Source organism: Triturus cristatus, chromosome 3_2 (genome assembly GCF_964204655.1).
Source record: "Triturus cristatus chromosome 3_2, aTriCri1.1, whole genome shotgun sequence".
Classification (NCBI taxonomy): Eukaryota; Metazoa; Chordata; class Amphibia; order Caudata; family Salamandridae; genus Triturus; species Triturus cristatus.
Window position 1 is genome coordinate 961194149 of NC_140584.1, and position 14730 is coordinate 961208878.

Sequence of the window (14730 nt, forward strand, 5' to 3'; positions counted from 1 at the left end):
GACCGTAATTTGGTACTTACTTTCCTGATGTATACTCCCTTCAAGCCAATGCAGAGCTGCGCTCTCTTAACCATCAAAACTGCATACTCAATTACATGTGCAAGGCGAGTCAGCAAACTTCAGATGCCTGTGTCACAACTGCTATAGGCTGGCAAAGACAGTAACCCCCAGCAGAATTGTGGACCCTTTCCACAAGAGCGAAGGCTGCTAAGACTGCGTAGTGCTTTGTTCTGGACATCTGACTGGCAGCTACGTGGGAGTCCCTCCACACTTTCACAAAGCACTGCTAGCCAGACATTCCGTGTCAGGATGGCCATTTTGCCCGATCTGTTCTGGATTTCATGGTCTGAGCTATTCCACTGACCCACCACCTGGCTGTACTGCTTTAGCATCCGTTCTCAAGCTGAGGAACCCGCAGTTAGAAGTCTTTATCAGAAGAGCAACTTTCCTACCTTCTTTACCAGCTTTTCTGGTATAGACTCTATATTCCTCACCTATCCTCCCATCTTTCTCTTTCTGTGGCATGTTCTCTTTCAGTCCATTAATACGATCCCACAATTGTACACTGCCATATTCTTATTTCAGTGGCTCTGTGTCCGACGGCACGAACAGAAAGAAACTGATGCCATTTTGCATAGGTGGCGCATATATGGGGGTCCTAACGTTGCATCCTGGGGTGGGGCAAAACTAACGCTGAATCGCACGAGGGAATTGCCAGCAAGCGTGTACAAATCCAGTCTGATGCCTGGAGAAATTCACATGGTGAGGCATATGAGGTTAGTCTGTATGAGAAAAGGTGGTGTTCTTCTTGGGTAGCAAGGTGGTAAATGCTTTGATTGCCAGGTAGATATAGATAGGTATATATTCAAGACCTACTATACAACCGAGGCACAACCTCCACATAGTCTCTGTAAATATACCAGAGCTAAAGTATCCTCTATGACTTTCTAGAGGCATGTGCCAGTTTGAGATTTTGACAAATCCTTCATTGGGATACTCACCATGTTTTTATCAATCATTTAATCATTACTTATTGTAAGCATTTTCCTAGAAACATGCAGGTGTTGACTAGGAATTTCTCAGTGATTGGTTTCCTTCAAGCCTTGCATGGCATAAATGGTTTTCCTGTTCTTACGTTTCAGAACCGTCGAATCCAGCCCCCAACCACTTGGCAATGTGGAAGAGCCAAAACTTCATAGAAAATATTTTACCTTAATGGTATTAACCCCTACTTTAGTTCTCTCTCCTTAAGAAAACCCACCATCTCTGAGTAAATGCTAGGTGCCAATATGAAATGCAGAAGTAGACTTTGAGATTAGAAAGTGTGATGGTTGGTGACGCCGGACTAATTGGGTGGGAAGATGTGCAAAGAGGCATGAGCCTCTCACACTCTTTGACCCCAATGCAACTATACCTGCTGCACTAATAACTGCAGTCCTGGGTAGCAGGCTATCTCCTTGACCTCTTTTACCTCTTCCCCTCCATGATGGATCATCACCTCTGTCCTAATGCTTGAAAGGACAATAAGCTCTGATGCCCCTTTTTTTAAAGGTAGACAATCATAATTGTGATGCAGTGGGCCCCCAAAATCCCTGGGCCCCAGTCCTGCTGCATCTGCTCCTTTATGATAACCAGCAGTGGCCACTTACACACTTGGCAGCAGTACCAGCTTCACTAATGAATATCCCTTTTAAAAAAACAAAAACACTTATATTGTCCCCTTCTTTGGGGTATCTCGCTGAAGAAGCGGTCTCTGGCCATTTGTAAACATAAAAATGAGTCCGCCTACAGTGCTCCCTATTCTGGGTCTTCTCTTTGACAATATCTATGAATCTCGCTCCTTTCCTCTGTCTCCTAGACCAGTACTGTGAGGCCCCAGGGGTCGAGAGGATTAGGGCTCTGCATCTGATTGCAACCCTGCTGGCCTTCTACCTGCTACCCCATGGACTCAGCTTTCACACAAAAAACTGCCCCTGAATGGTTAATACTGACTTTGAGATGCCTCTGCCTGAAATTGAAGTGCGGGTGGTAGTGCAGAAAGTTAAAAAAGAAACCATGGAATTATGAGTTTCTGCAGCAGCGTTTTCCACATAATTATCAGTGTATTGAATTTGCTACATATTCTGCAGATTTCAACAACAAAAAACTTGATTCTAGCTCAAACGGAACGAAAGTTACTTAAAGCGTGACAAAGTGTTCCGGAGCAGTGGAAGGCCCTTTGCAAAGATTGACGGGTAATCTTGTGGTTGCTTGCTGCTGTATTTGGGTGCTACACTGGTACTAGTGAGGTGAAATATTTCCCCTGACAGTGTTACCGTGAGTTACAATGACAAAATAATGAAGTAATGCTAACCACAAAATGTGGCGCATTGTGCCGCATAATTTACCTTTTCTTGCTGCATAATTTAGTCAAACCTGCTGAATAATTCCAGTGGATCTGCTTAAAGCTTTGTGGTGGCAAAGATCTATTCTTATTAAGATGCAATGTAAAGGAGTTATCAGCTGGGATCTTGATTAGTGGAGACACTTACAAAAATGTCTGCATTTGATACAGTTTGATTACTTATTACTAAAAAGTATGTTTTGTAAGAACTTGCTTTATCTCAATCACTGCATCATGTTGCCGCTGCCTAGCTTAGAGTATGTAAACACTGTTTTAAAATAATGACTTGCATATTCAGTGCTTTCTGCCACAGGCTGGGACCTCATAGCACTATATACAGGGCCATTGGAATTATGCGGCAGGAGAAGACCAAATTATGCAGCATGGTTGACTAAATTCTGCAGCAAGCAAAGGCAAATTATGCTGCATATTTTGTGATAGCATTACTGCACTATTTTGCCATTTTTACACTTGTTAACATTGTCCTGCCCTTTATTGCCCCTCATAAGTACCACATTAAAACCCACATATAGCAGTAAGCAACAGAAAGGTGACCAGTCAACATTTAGAAAGGGCCTTCCACTGTGAGGTAGCCTGTGTTGCTGCATTTTTCAATCTGCAAATTATACAGCAGATGATGGACTGTGTGGCAAATGCGGGAAAACCATAACTATGCGCTGTGAGTGCAGGGTGAGAATTAGGAGTGAGTTGTCTGAATGCAGGGTGAATTCCCAGACACTTTAAGTTAATCAGCATGTTATTGACGGGCGTAGGGTTTCAGATACAAGTTAAACTATTGCTACTATGGAATTAAATCAGGGAACCGAGGGTGAAGGAAATAAATAATGTGCTGATCCTGCAACAAACTTCCAGTCTTATGATTAGGGTTGCCAGCTCATTATTTTGATGTTGCTGACGGTACAAAAATAAACAGTCACCTAAAGCCCTATTTTCAGCACTTATCTGTGCATACTTCGAAAAGCAAATATAAACCACTTTTAAATGTGTTCTAGGGCTGCCTGAATGTTTCATGACTGAAAATAAAAGGAACAGACAAAGTCAAATTACAAATGAATACATACTTTTTTATTTAAGACCCTATTTAGTGTCAAAGCAAGGTCTTTGCAAGCTCTTTAAACATACATGGCTGGCCTTTTTTTCTATTGGCAACCCTTTTTTATATTCATTTTCATGAAATGCATTTTCACACTACAGCAGTATATGTAAAATACAAATGTAAGGTGGAATAGGCAGAGTCGGGGCCCAGGGGGAACTGGAAAAAGAAGAAAAAAAACAGCCTCCATAACCAGTTTCCAAAGGTATGCAAATGGTCTTTAAAGACCTTAATAAGACTCCAGACACTGCCCAGCCGAGCCCCAAGCAGCACACTCACTGACCTCTGGCCCCATGACACTCTGAGGGCTTTGGAGTAAATGAAGACAGCTTGGAAATGCAGCAAATAAACATCGCTGCTCTTCCAGGCGTCTTCATTTACATGTCCTTGCAGAGGGCTTCACGCCCCCCTGGGAACCCATCCACGCCCCCCCCAGGGGGGCGCGCCCCACAGTTTGAAGAACTGTGCCTTAGAATATCCCCAGGCGTCAGGCTGGATCCGGAAAGATTTTTGTAGCAATACCCCTTGCGCGTCGCTAGGCGTCGTCCGTGGCTCCGCGTCCGTCGTCGGCGTCGTGCGCCGGAATGATGTCGTCGGAGTACTTAGACGCCGCCCACGCGCGCTGACGTCAGTTCTTCTTTTTTCCGCGCCAGTAAGTGCCGATCCGGGAAGAGCTTAACCCGTGTCATTTTTTGACTAACTTTTTTTGACTTTTTTGTCTATCGACTCGACTCTGGTGCCGGTAGGATGCCTGGTTTCAAAGCCTGTGACTCCCGTCATCGCCTGATGTCGGTGATTGATCACCATCGCCGGTGCCTTTATTGCCTGGGGGCCAACCATAATGCAGAGTCGTGCCTCGATTGCCAGGCCTTGACATCGAAAGCTAGGCGGGAGCGGTCCCGTAAGCTTCTCGAGCTTCGGCACTCTGCTCCGCACCGCTCTCGGTCCCGGTCCAGGAGGAGGTCCAAGGACCGGTCGGGGAGCCGCAGCCATCATCATCGCTCGTCGGGGTCTTCCGGTAAGTCGAAGCACTCCAAGAAGTCCAAGAGACGACATCGCTCTTCGGACTCCCCTCGCCGGTCGTGCGACTCGGCTGAGGGTCAGGGTGGTCCCACCCCCGCGGCTCCGTCGGAGCCGCAGGAGCCGCGTCCGTCCCCATACCCGCCGGTCCCTGGGACTGACGCGACTCCAGCGGAGGTCAGTGCCTTCCTCTCGGCCATGAGGGGCCTGGCTCTGCCGTCGACGCCTGTTGGCGCGACTTCGGGCCCCGCAGGTTCGACTGGGCGACCTTGCGTGCCGGTGGCTCCGGCGCAGTCGACGGCTCCGGCCCCGACGCCGCAGGTCCCCGAGGGATCCAGGCCTGGATCTCGGTCGACCTCACGACGCCTCCTCCGCCGACACCGGTTCCACCGCCGGCGCTGTCCCCGAACGACGCAGTGGTGGCTCACGAATCACGATTGGGTCAGCAGCAGATCCCTCTCCCTACCCCAACCGGAGCATGTCGTAGTGACGGATGCGTCCCTCCTGGGATGGGGGGGCCATATGGGAGAGGCGGAGATCAGAGGACTCTGGTCTCCGGCGGAGACACGGCTCCATATCAACCTATTGGAGCTGAGGGCGTTCCGACTTGCACTAAAAGCCTTCCTTCCCTCTGTCCGGGGAAGTGTCGTGCAGGTGTTCACGGACAACACCGCCGCCATGTGGTATTGCAACAAACAGGGCGGGGTGGGGTCGTGGACCCTTTGTCAGGAGGCCCTGCGCCTCTGGACATGGCTGGAACATCAGGGCATCACCCTGGTGGTTCAACATCTGGCAGGCTCTCTGAATGCCAGAGCAGACGAACTCAGCCGCCGGTGCATGATGGATCACGAATGGCGTCTGAACTCGGACGTGGCGCAAGGTCTCTTTCTGCAGTGGGGAGAGCCTTGGTTAGATCTTTTCGCCACCGAAGAGAACGTGCAATGTCAGCAGTTCTGCGCGTTGGAATTTCCAAGGCGGCACTCGCTCGGAGACGCTTTTCGTTGCGAGTGGAGTTGCGGTCTGTTGTACGCCTTTCCGTCTATACCACTTCTGCCCAGAGTGCTGAAGAAGATCAGGCGCGACCGGGCCCAAGTCATCTTGGTGGCTCCAGATTGGGCACGAAGGTACTGGTATCCCGAGCTACTCAGTATGTCCATCGATCCCCCGATACGACTGCCTCTTCAGGTGGACCTTCTGTCGCAGCAGCAGGGGACGGTCCTCCACCCGAACCAGTCCAGCCTCCACCTCCATGCGTGGAGATTGAGCGGCAACAGTTGATGCCATTTGACTTGCCTCCTGAAGTCTGTGATGTCATTCTGGCAGCCAGGCGTCCCTCCACAAAGCCGGTATACACCTGCCGGTGGAACAAATTTGTGGCATGGTGCACAGCAAAGGCTGTGGATCCCCTTTCTGCCCCTCTTTCTGAGGTTCTACTCTTTCTTCTTTCTTTGGCCCAGCAGGGCTCTGCTCTGGGCACCTTGAAGGGTTATCTTGCTGCAATCTCTGCTTTCTTACAGCTTCCTGATCAGCCTTCTCTTTTCAAGTCCCCTGTTGTCTCACGTTTTCTCAAGGGCATTACTCATATGTTCCCTCCTGTTCCATTTGTAATACCTCAGTGGGACTTGAACCTTGTTCTCACTTTTCTGATGTGCGCTCCCTTTGAGCCCCTTCACAACTGTCCCATTCGTCTACTGACTCTGAAAACTGCCTTCCTGGTGGCTATCACCTCCGCTAGGCGGGTGAGTGAGCTCCAGGCTCTGTCATCTAAGCCTCCCTTCCTTTCGGTTCATCCGGATAAGGTTGTCCTCCGGACACGTCCTTCTTTTCTTCCTAAAGTTGTGACTCCCTTTCACATCGGGCAATCTGTCACGCTGCCCACCTTCTTTCCGCCTCCTTCAAAAGATGAAGAGAGGCTCCACTGTCTGGACCCAAAACGTGCGCTGTCCTTTAATTTGGACCGCACAAAACAGTTCCGGGTGGACTACCAACTTTTTGTTGGATATGTAGGTGCTAAGAAGGGTAAAGCTGTCCACAAGCGGACTATCTCGCGATGGGTCGTGTTGTGTATTAAACTCTGCTATTCCTTGGCAAAAAAGGTCCCTCCTGTTGGGCTGAGAGCCCATTCCACCCGGGCCACAGCGGCGACAACTGCCCTGGGACGGGGAGTCCCCTTGCAGGACATCTGTCAGGCGGCGACGTGGGCTTCACTGCACACGCTCGCCAAGCACTATTGCCTGGACAGCCAAGTCCGGAGGGATGGCCACTTTGGCCGTTCTGTTCTCCAGGACTTTCTGGTGTGATCTTGGTTCGCAGGCCCACCTCCGGGGTTGGTATTGCTGGGGTATCTATTCTAAGGTGAGGAATCTAACGTGTTTCTTTCAGATGAACAAGTTACTTACCTTCGGTAACGATGTATCTGTAAGAAACATTAGTTAGTTAGATTCCTCACCGACCCACCCAGCCTCCCCGTTCTGCGAACCGACATCTAGGGTTAAGGTTCTCCCTTTCAGGGCCCTAGATTTTTTGGCACCAGTGTCGGTCTCTTGCATGGCTCAGCGTCCCTGGCGCGGAAAGCTAAGTATAAGAACTGACGTCAGCGCGCGAGGGCGGCGTCTAAGTACTCTGACGTCATTTCGGCACACGACGACGGACGCGGAGCCGCAGACGACGCCTAGCGACGCGCAAGGGGTATTGCTACAAAAATCTTTCCGGATCCAGCCTGACGCCTGGGGATATTCTAAGGTGAGGAATCTAACTAACTAATGTTGTTTACAGATACATCGTTACCGAAGGTAAGTAACTTGTTCTTCTGGTTCTGCCTGCAGTGTGGGCATTTCAAATAGGTTGTGAACAGGCAGAACCAAGAAAACTGAAATCCTGCATGAAGGAAATGTTTGTTTTTGAGCATATTAAACCCTTACCACCTTTCCTTACCCTTCTCTAGATCTGTTCCTTTTCTGAATAGGCGGCACTAAATATATTTCTACTTTCTATGCACTACAGCTTTTTTTTTTTTTTTAACCCTTTGCCCGTTTGTTCTCTCCAAGTATGAAGAGTTGTCACTCGTGGCTGTCTTCAGGTTCAGGCATACATATTCTAACTTCTCAAGAAACCTTGAACCGTTTTTACCTGAAATACCAATAATAAATTTGGACCTTTCTAGAAACTTTTGCTTTCATCTTCTCTTCTGGATGGGGGTAGAAGGTAGAAAATTAAGATATGGGATACAGATTCATTAAATCTTCACTGTGTTTTTGGTGTGATCATTTATGGTTTTTCCAAGTACAACAGTTTTGAATTGTTTTTTACAATGTCATAATCATGTTTAAGCATACAATTTGGCAAGTCACTATCATTCCATGACTGGTAGTGTTATATAAAGGTCAATGTTTAATTGCTATTCATGGTTTAATGATGGCAGATGCATCAATATTGTAGGTTGATTTTATTCTTTATAAGGAGACGCCTTTTTCTTCTACTTTTAGGGCAGCTACATGAACTTCAGAGTCCAGGTTATTGTCGAATCAAATATGAAGGTATTTATGCGCATCCACTATTTTCTATGCAAATAAATCCTTTTACACGCAAATGTAAAAGGAGCAGAGCTTGATGTGCACGCTAATGCAGCAGTAGACGCTCTAATACAAGTCCATAAGTCACTGTCCCATGGCTACATATCTGGGAGGACCTGTTATCCTGGGTTTGTCAATGCTTTTGAAGAATGTGGAACTGAGTTGTATTAAGTCTGCGTGCTTTATGGAATTGGGTAGTGATTAGCCTACACTGTGTATCCCTTCACCTCCGGTCCCTCAACTCTTTAAAACAAAGACCTTGCCTAAACTTATCTTTTATATTACATTCAACTTGATTTAGTTAAAAAGGCACGCTGCATATCCACACATAAATATCTTCAGTACGTTTGAGTAGACTGAATCTAGTTCTTAATTTGACCTGAAGGTTGCATGTGTGGCTAATCGTTGCTAATTTTTGGGGACTGCCACTTATTTTTCCTCACCAGCCTTTGATTCAGAACAACAAAAAAAAAGAGGGAAAGGAGGGGTAAGAGAAAGATGGAAAAACAATGACAAAACGGGGATGAAAAAGAACCTTCACAAGTAAGATAAAGAGGCAGGGAGAGTTTGGTGTTGGATTAAAGAGGCATAAAGTGAAAACAAGACTACAGTCTTGGTATTAGTTGCCCAACCTTTAACAGTGGCACCCCTGGGTTTCTGAGCAAAACGTAGGGCACTGATACTTATTTTTTTTCAAGTTAAGCTCTGGGTGAATCCCATTGACCACTGTTCCATTGTGTCACAAAATAAATTTTGTTGAGTAGAAACCACAATCAATATTTTATTTTGTGTATCTGTTTCTCAATTAAAGATGTGTGACTATCCAGTTTTTTTAATAGCTAAACCAGAAAAGAAATTACTTTTCCCACAGTAAAAGATCTGTGTGCAAGTATTGGAAAACTCCACAGCTTGATAAGCTGTTGAGTCCAGAGTCAGAGTTTCAGAGGCACGCCTGAGGGTTCTTTGATCAGTGTGTAAATCGTAAATCTAATAGGTGGAATCAGTCCTAGCCTCCCACCTACAGAGTATTGTCACAAAACGTAATGTTCTTTATTGTCTGACCGGATAAATCTCCTTGTAGACTTCGTATTGGGTACATGGTCCTGGAAAGAACCAATGTGGCTGAAGAAGATTGAAATGTTAAAGTGACATTTGTTTTATACGACTATAATTTTGATGGTGACATTTGTTAGAGCTGTAATTGAATTACTTGTTCTAATTTCATTTCACTTGATACATATTCGATTTTTGTGTATGTGGATAAAATATGAACAAAAAAAAAAACTTGTGTTCTTCTATTGCCTGAACATTTCTTGCCGTTCAGTTTTTACTTTCTTAACACAGTGTCTTTGTGTTGGAAGCTAGCATATGATGCATGCTTTCACCATTTTAAGGAGCCACATTTTTCTTCTAATTTTAGGGCAGCTACCTGAACTTCAGAATCCAGGTTATAGTCGAATCAAATATGAAGGTATTTATCAGTATTCACTATTTCCATTATATATTTGCCCTTTACATGTATGAGTAAAGGAATGAGGTTTAATCTACTGATTCCAGTAGCACTGGACTTGAACTATAAGGAATTTGGTATAGGGTACAGGCTCCGACAGTTGGACCAAACTACATTTTGCCTTTGTGTTATACTGTTAGGGTATAATGGGTGTCTAGTAAGGTAATTACCATAAATTGCATTTTAGTGAACTACATTTTCTCCAAATGAATACAGAATTGCGCATGGGTTCATGGTGGCCATAGGCCTGTCAGTAGGGTAGGTTTCCCCGACCCTCTCCCATGTTTTACAGCCTTGAAAGTTTAATCCATTGGAACAATGATTGTCTGAAATCTTCACTGTAATTCTATTAGTGGGGTGGGCCTCTAGAATGTGTTGCATGAATTAAAATTGCTGAAATATTAATGCCACTAAGTAGCATCCTTTTAAAAAGCCAGGTTGAGTGCAATGTCCAAAATTGAAGTAACACACATAGCCTGAAAGTAGTTGAATTATTTATTCCGATGGATACTCCCCTTTAGAAGTTTCTCACACCAGTCTGGATCTGGATCTGCAGACATGTATCATTAATGCTGCAGTGTGCTGGAAGCTGGCCCTGTGTGTCATTGTGACAACATCCTGTCCTGGGAATAATGGAGGTGAGCTGCTTATAAGCATTACTTCTATGCCGGACATCTTCTCTCTTGCCATGGATCCAGAGCTCCGCTCCCAACTTTGCCACTAAATGTGTTTTTGTAGTACTTGGGCTCCTGTCACGGCTTGTACTTGTGTGATAAGTGCACACAAAGGCTGTCTGGGAGCAAGAGATGAATCTCTGTTGCCGAACAAAGGAGGTCGTGGTTGGAATGTCAAAGCTCCAAGTCGCAGGGCTGCTCGTGCTCCGAGTTGAGAAGCTGTTCCCAAAGAGGATCCTGTTGTCGATCAAAGCAAAAATGTTCATGTGCTTCCGTCTTCCTTCAGGCCCCATGGAGCTGCAGGGGCCTCTGTTTGGACTTGCACTGGCGGCCTGTTTCTGACGGACTCCTTGTGGCAGGTTTCAAGGCCAGTACGGAGGCCAATTCAGGCTTTCACTTAAGCACCATGGTCCAGTCCCATTCTTTCTGATGCCATTCACAGACTGTGAAACATAATTGGCCTGCTCCAGGCCTATGCCACGCTAAGAAATAACAAAAACTCAGACAGATACTAATTTGAGGCCTCTGCCTGTATGGAACATCCAGCCAATGCCTTTGAGGAAAGAAATTCTAAATGCTCATTCTGCCTCAGATTCTTCCTGCCACATGCCCAGGAGTATTAATGTCTATTTACATATTCCCGTCCTTTAGTCCCACAAGCATCACTTGGGGCTCACTTTGGGGTCTGAACACTCACATTGCACTCCTTTGATATTACTTTAGCCTTTCGGGTGTTTACAAAAGTGAGGGCAGTGGTTGGTGCCTGCCTTTTTGGAGGACAGGAATACATGTGTTCCTGTACCTCAATGACTCGCGGCACAAGGTGTGTTTGGCACAGTATGTTGGACAACAGCTCCAGGTGACAGCCGATCTCCTGACATCTTTGAGCTCTAAGATGAACAAGCTGAAGTCTCATCTGAGCAATATGCAGAGAATTCAATGTCCGTTTGAGTGACCTTGCTAACTAGATGAAGTTCAGCTGCCTGAATGCGGGAAAGACGGAGGTGATGGTTGTTGGCAAGCAGCCCTCCATATGGTCACATTTGTGGTGGCTGGAGGAGCTGGGACCTACTCCGACTCACAAGGCTAAGGTCAAGAATTTGGGAGTATGGTTCAACAACACCCTTTCTTATTCAGAGCAGATATCAGCTGTGGCCAGAGCCTGCTTTGGCATTCTTAAACTGTTGCTGAAAATCCTGAACCTACTACCACTATAAGCCAAAAGAACCATTGTACAGGCCCTTTTTATGCCCAGTTTGGATTACTGTAACATCGTTTACCTAGGGGTGACCAAAAGAAATCTGAACATTTTGCTGAAGGTTCAGAATGCTGCGGCTCGGCTGATACTGAATATCCCCAGGCGGGCATCGGTGGGGGCTGCCTTGTGGGAATTACACTGCCTCCCTATACAGGTTAGAGCTACCTTTAAGGCTTTGTGTTTCTGCCATAGGATCCTCAACGAGTGAAGGCCAAGATATCTGTGCCTCCTTCTCACTGCCTACAGACCTGCTCGAAATCGAAGGTCGATGGGCACGGCCTAAGGTTCGGGCAGGAGGTAGTTCCTTTAGCTTTCTCGCGGCTAAGGCCTGGAATGACCTACCTGTGGAATTGAGGACTTGTCCATCGGAGACATTGTTTCGAAAAAAATTTAAAACCTATCTCTTCCAATATCCTCCAGGGGGCCAGTAGCAGGCCATCTCGCATCTTAGGGCCTTGAGGCTAGGGGGTGGTGGGCTCCGGGCCAGTTGCTGTGGTTTTACGGTGTCCTAGCGCGGGGACACTCCGTTGGAGTAACCAGGCACTCTAGAAGCTTAATAATAATAATTTTGCAGCGTGAATCTTTCTGGATTCACTATGCTGTGCATTATTCCGCGGTCTGGTGTTTGGGTCCGGATTCGTAGTCTTTCTTTTGTCTTTTTATTTTTTTTGTAGCCCAGGTGGGCGTCGACGTCCCACCATTTGGTGCACCTCTCGTGACGTCGTCCTGCTTCCTGCGGAAGTCCCACCTCGGGCGCCATTCTTTTTTCCGCCTTTGGGTCTGGATCGTCACTGTGAAGCTCTAGAGTTTTTTGGCGAAGAAAAAGCTCGAGTTTCATCGAAGAGAAGTTGAGGAAGACTACAGAAAGGAAGAGCAACAAGCCGGGACGACGAAGAAGGAGGAGAACCTCGAGATCTTTGACGTCCATCGGAGAATGCGCACTCAGGGACACTGAGCGCAGGAATGGACAAAACACCTTTTAAATTCTGCCGTAACTGCCACCACAAATGCACGCAGAAGGACCAACATCCTGTCTGCAACCTTTGCCTGCCAGTTGACCACGAGAGCAAGGACTGCAACACCTGTTCGGCCTTCACACCCAAGACGCTCCGGGTGAGAGAGAGACAGAGGAGAGCCAACTACAACATGGAGGGCAAGGGGAAGGCCCCAACACTGTACGAACTGGGCCTCTCCACCGACGACTAAGACAATGTCGCCGAAGGACCTGATGACTTCAGTCGCAGAGACTGATAAGAAAACGTCTGACAAGGTAGGAGAGTCGTCGAGCACTAAACCCTCGACAGGGCCCCGAAAAACAGAGTCAGACTCTCGAAAAACAGTCAAAGTCCTCGAAAGGACCGGCGGATCCTTCCAGAAGGACTCCCAGGTGCCGAAGAGGCCAATAAAGTGGGCGTTCGACTTCGAAAGATAAAGTCGCGTCGACACAAGCTCCGTCGAAAAGACCGGCTTTCGACGTCGAACACGCCTCCGAAATGGAGAAGAAAAAGAGGAGGCTCAAAGCAGAGATGGAGAGCGTCCTTCAAAGGAAAAGGGAGTTCGACGAGAAGATGAAAAAATTCACTATCCCAACGAAACCACCGTCGATCATATTCTAGGAACAGGAGGAGTTCGACGCAGAAGAACTGTCGAAGACTCCCGGAGAGGAAGAAGACGACCTTTACTATGAGGGTGAAGAATATGAGGAACAACAATCTAACTACGGCTCAGCGCCGTCGACTACGCAGGACCTGGAGTGGCAGGACCTAGACGCCGAAAATCCAGAAGAGCCTGTGGAGACTTACCCTTCGAGGCCTTCGCCGCCAGATGACATAGGGGCTTACAACATGGTAGTCAAAAGCGCGGCTGCAGCTTTTGATGTTAAACTGGGGGAAGAAAAGCCTAAAGCAGACTTTTTACTGGAGACACTGCTCCCTATCCAAACTAGTAGCCAGTTCCTCCCCATGCTCCAGAGTGTCATGAACCAGGAGAACGAGGCGTTCAAGGAACCAGCAACATGCAGGTCCATCACACCTAGGACGGAGAAAAAATATAAACACTCCTCCCAGGACCCTCCATACATAAAAGGATCTGTCACAGCAGATTCAATCATTGCATCTACTGCCAGGAAGAGGGCAAATGTCCCAGCAACCTCTGGACCTCCTCCAGACAAGGAAAGCAGGAGGATGGACCTGATGGGGAGAAAAATAGAGAGAAACGCAGCAATGCACTGGCGCATGGCGAACTCCAATGCCCTACTGAACAGGGACCAGTACCAACACTGGGAAGAAATGGGGGAACTGATGAAGCACCTCCCCGAGCAATACCAACAAAGAGCTGCGCACCTACTGGAGGAAGGAAAGAATATAGTAAACTCTTGCCTTAAAACAGCGTTGGATGGAGCAGAAACATCAAGCAGGCTGATGGCAATTGGAATAACAGAAAGAAGGCAAGCCTGGCTCAGGATTTCAGGCTTCAAGCAAGAAGTTCAGAACAACATCCTGAACACCCCGTTCAACAGAGAGACGCTGTTCGGGGCACCGGTGGATGAAAAACTCACCCAGCTCAAAAAGGAGAACGAAACAGCAAGGTCCATGGGGTCCCTGCAATTCAGAGGAATGAGAAGAGGTACCCCGACACGGAGACCTTACGGAAGAGGAGGAAACCAGCCGGGAACGTCACACCAAACATTGCAGCAGGCCCATCAGGGCGACAATCACGGGCAGCAGGCCCAGCAGAAACAACACTGGCAATACCAGCCTCGGGCCAGTCCTTTCGGAGCAGGGGGAACGGACGTGGCCAGAGATGCAGAGGGGGAGACTAACCCACCTCAAAGTGACTTCACACTGGAAAGAGTGATCACCCACAAAAACCCTCCGAGGGTGGAGCACAAAAGATCAAAGACGATAGGGTTACACAGATCAAACGCCAACGAACATGCAACACCAGTAGGCGGTAGACACAGACGTTTCCTTCAAGAATGGAAAAAGATAACAGACAAATGGATACTGAACATCATACAGTTTGGATACTGTATAGACTTGGAAAGGAAACCACCAAACAGAAAAGCAAAGAGGAGGGAGCACTCAGGACAGGAGCTAGTGCAACTCGTAGAAGAAGCACAAGAACTACTCCTAAAGGATGCCATAGAGCCAGTACCTTTCAAAGAAAGGAACAAGGGAGTGTACTCAAACTACTTCCT

The 14730-nt window shown here is 47.3% G+C and overlaps 1 protein-coding gene across 13 annotated transcripts in view; it reads left to right on the forward strand.

Moving 5' to 3' along the window:
* The window catches only part of VEZF1 (vascular endothelial zinc finger 1), a 353507-nt gene that overhangs the window by 260585 nt on the left and 78192 nt on the right, over positions 1-14730 (forward strand). For all 13 annotated transcript variants that reach the window (XM_085649507.1, XM_085649510.1, XM_085649508.1 and 10 more), the window contains 2 exons: positions 8003-8053; positions 9510-9560. In XM_085649507.1, coding sequence (XP_085505633.1) covers positions 8003-8053; positions 9510-9560 — 102 coding nt within the window. The remainder of the gene's footprint in view (positions 1-8002; positions 8054-9509; positions 9561-14730) is intronic.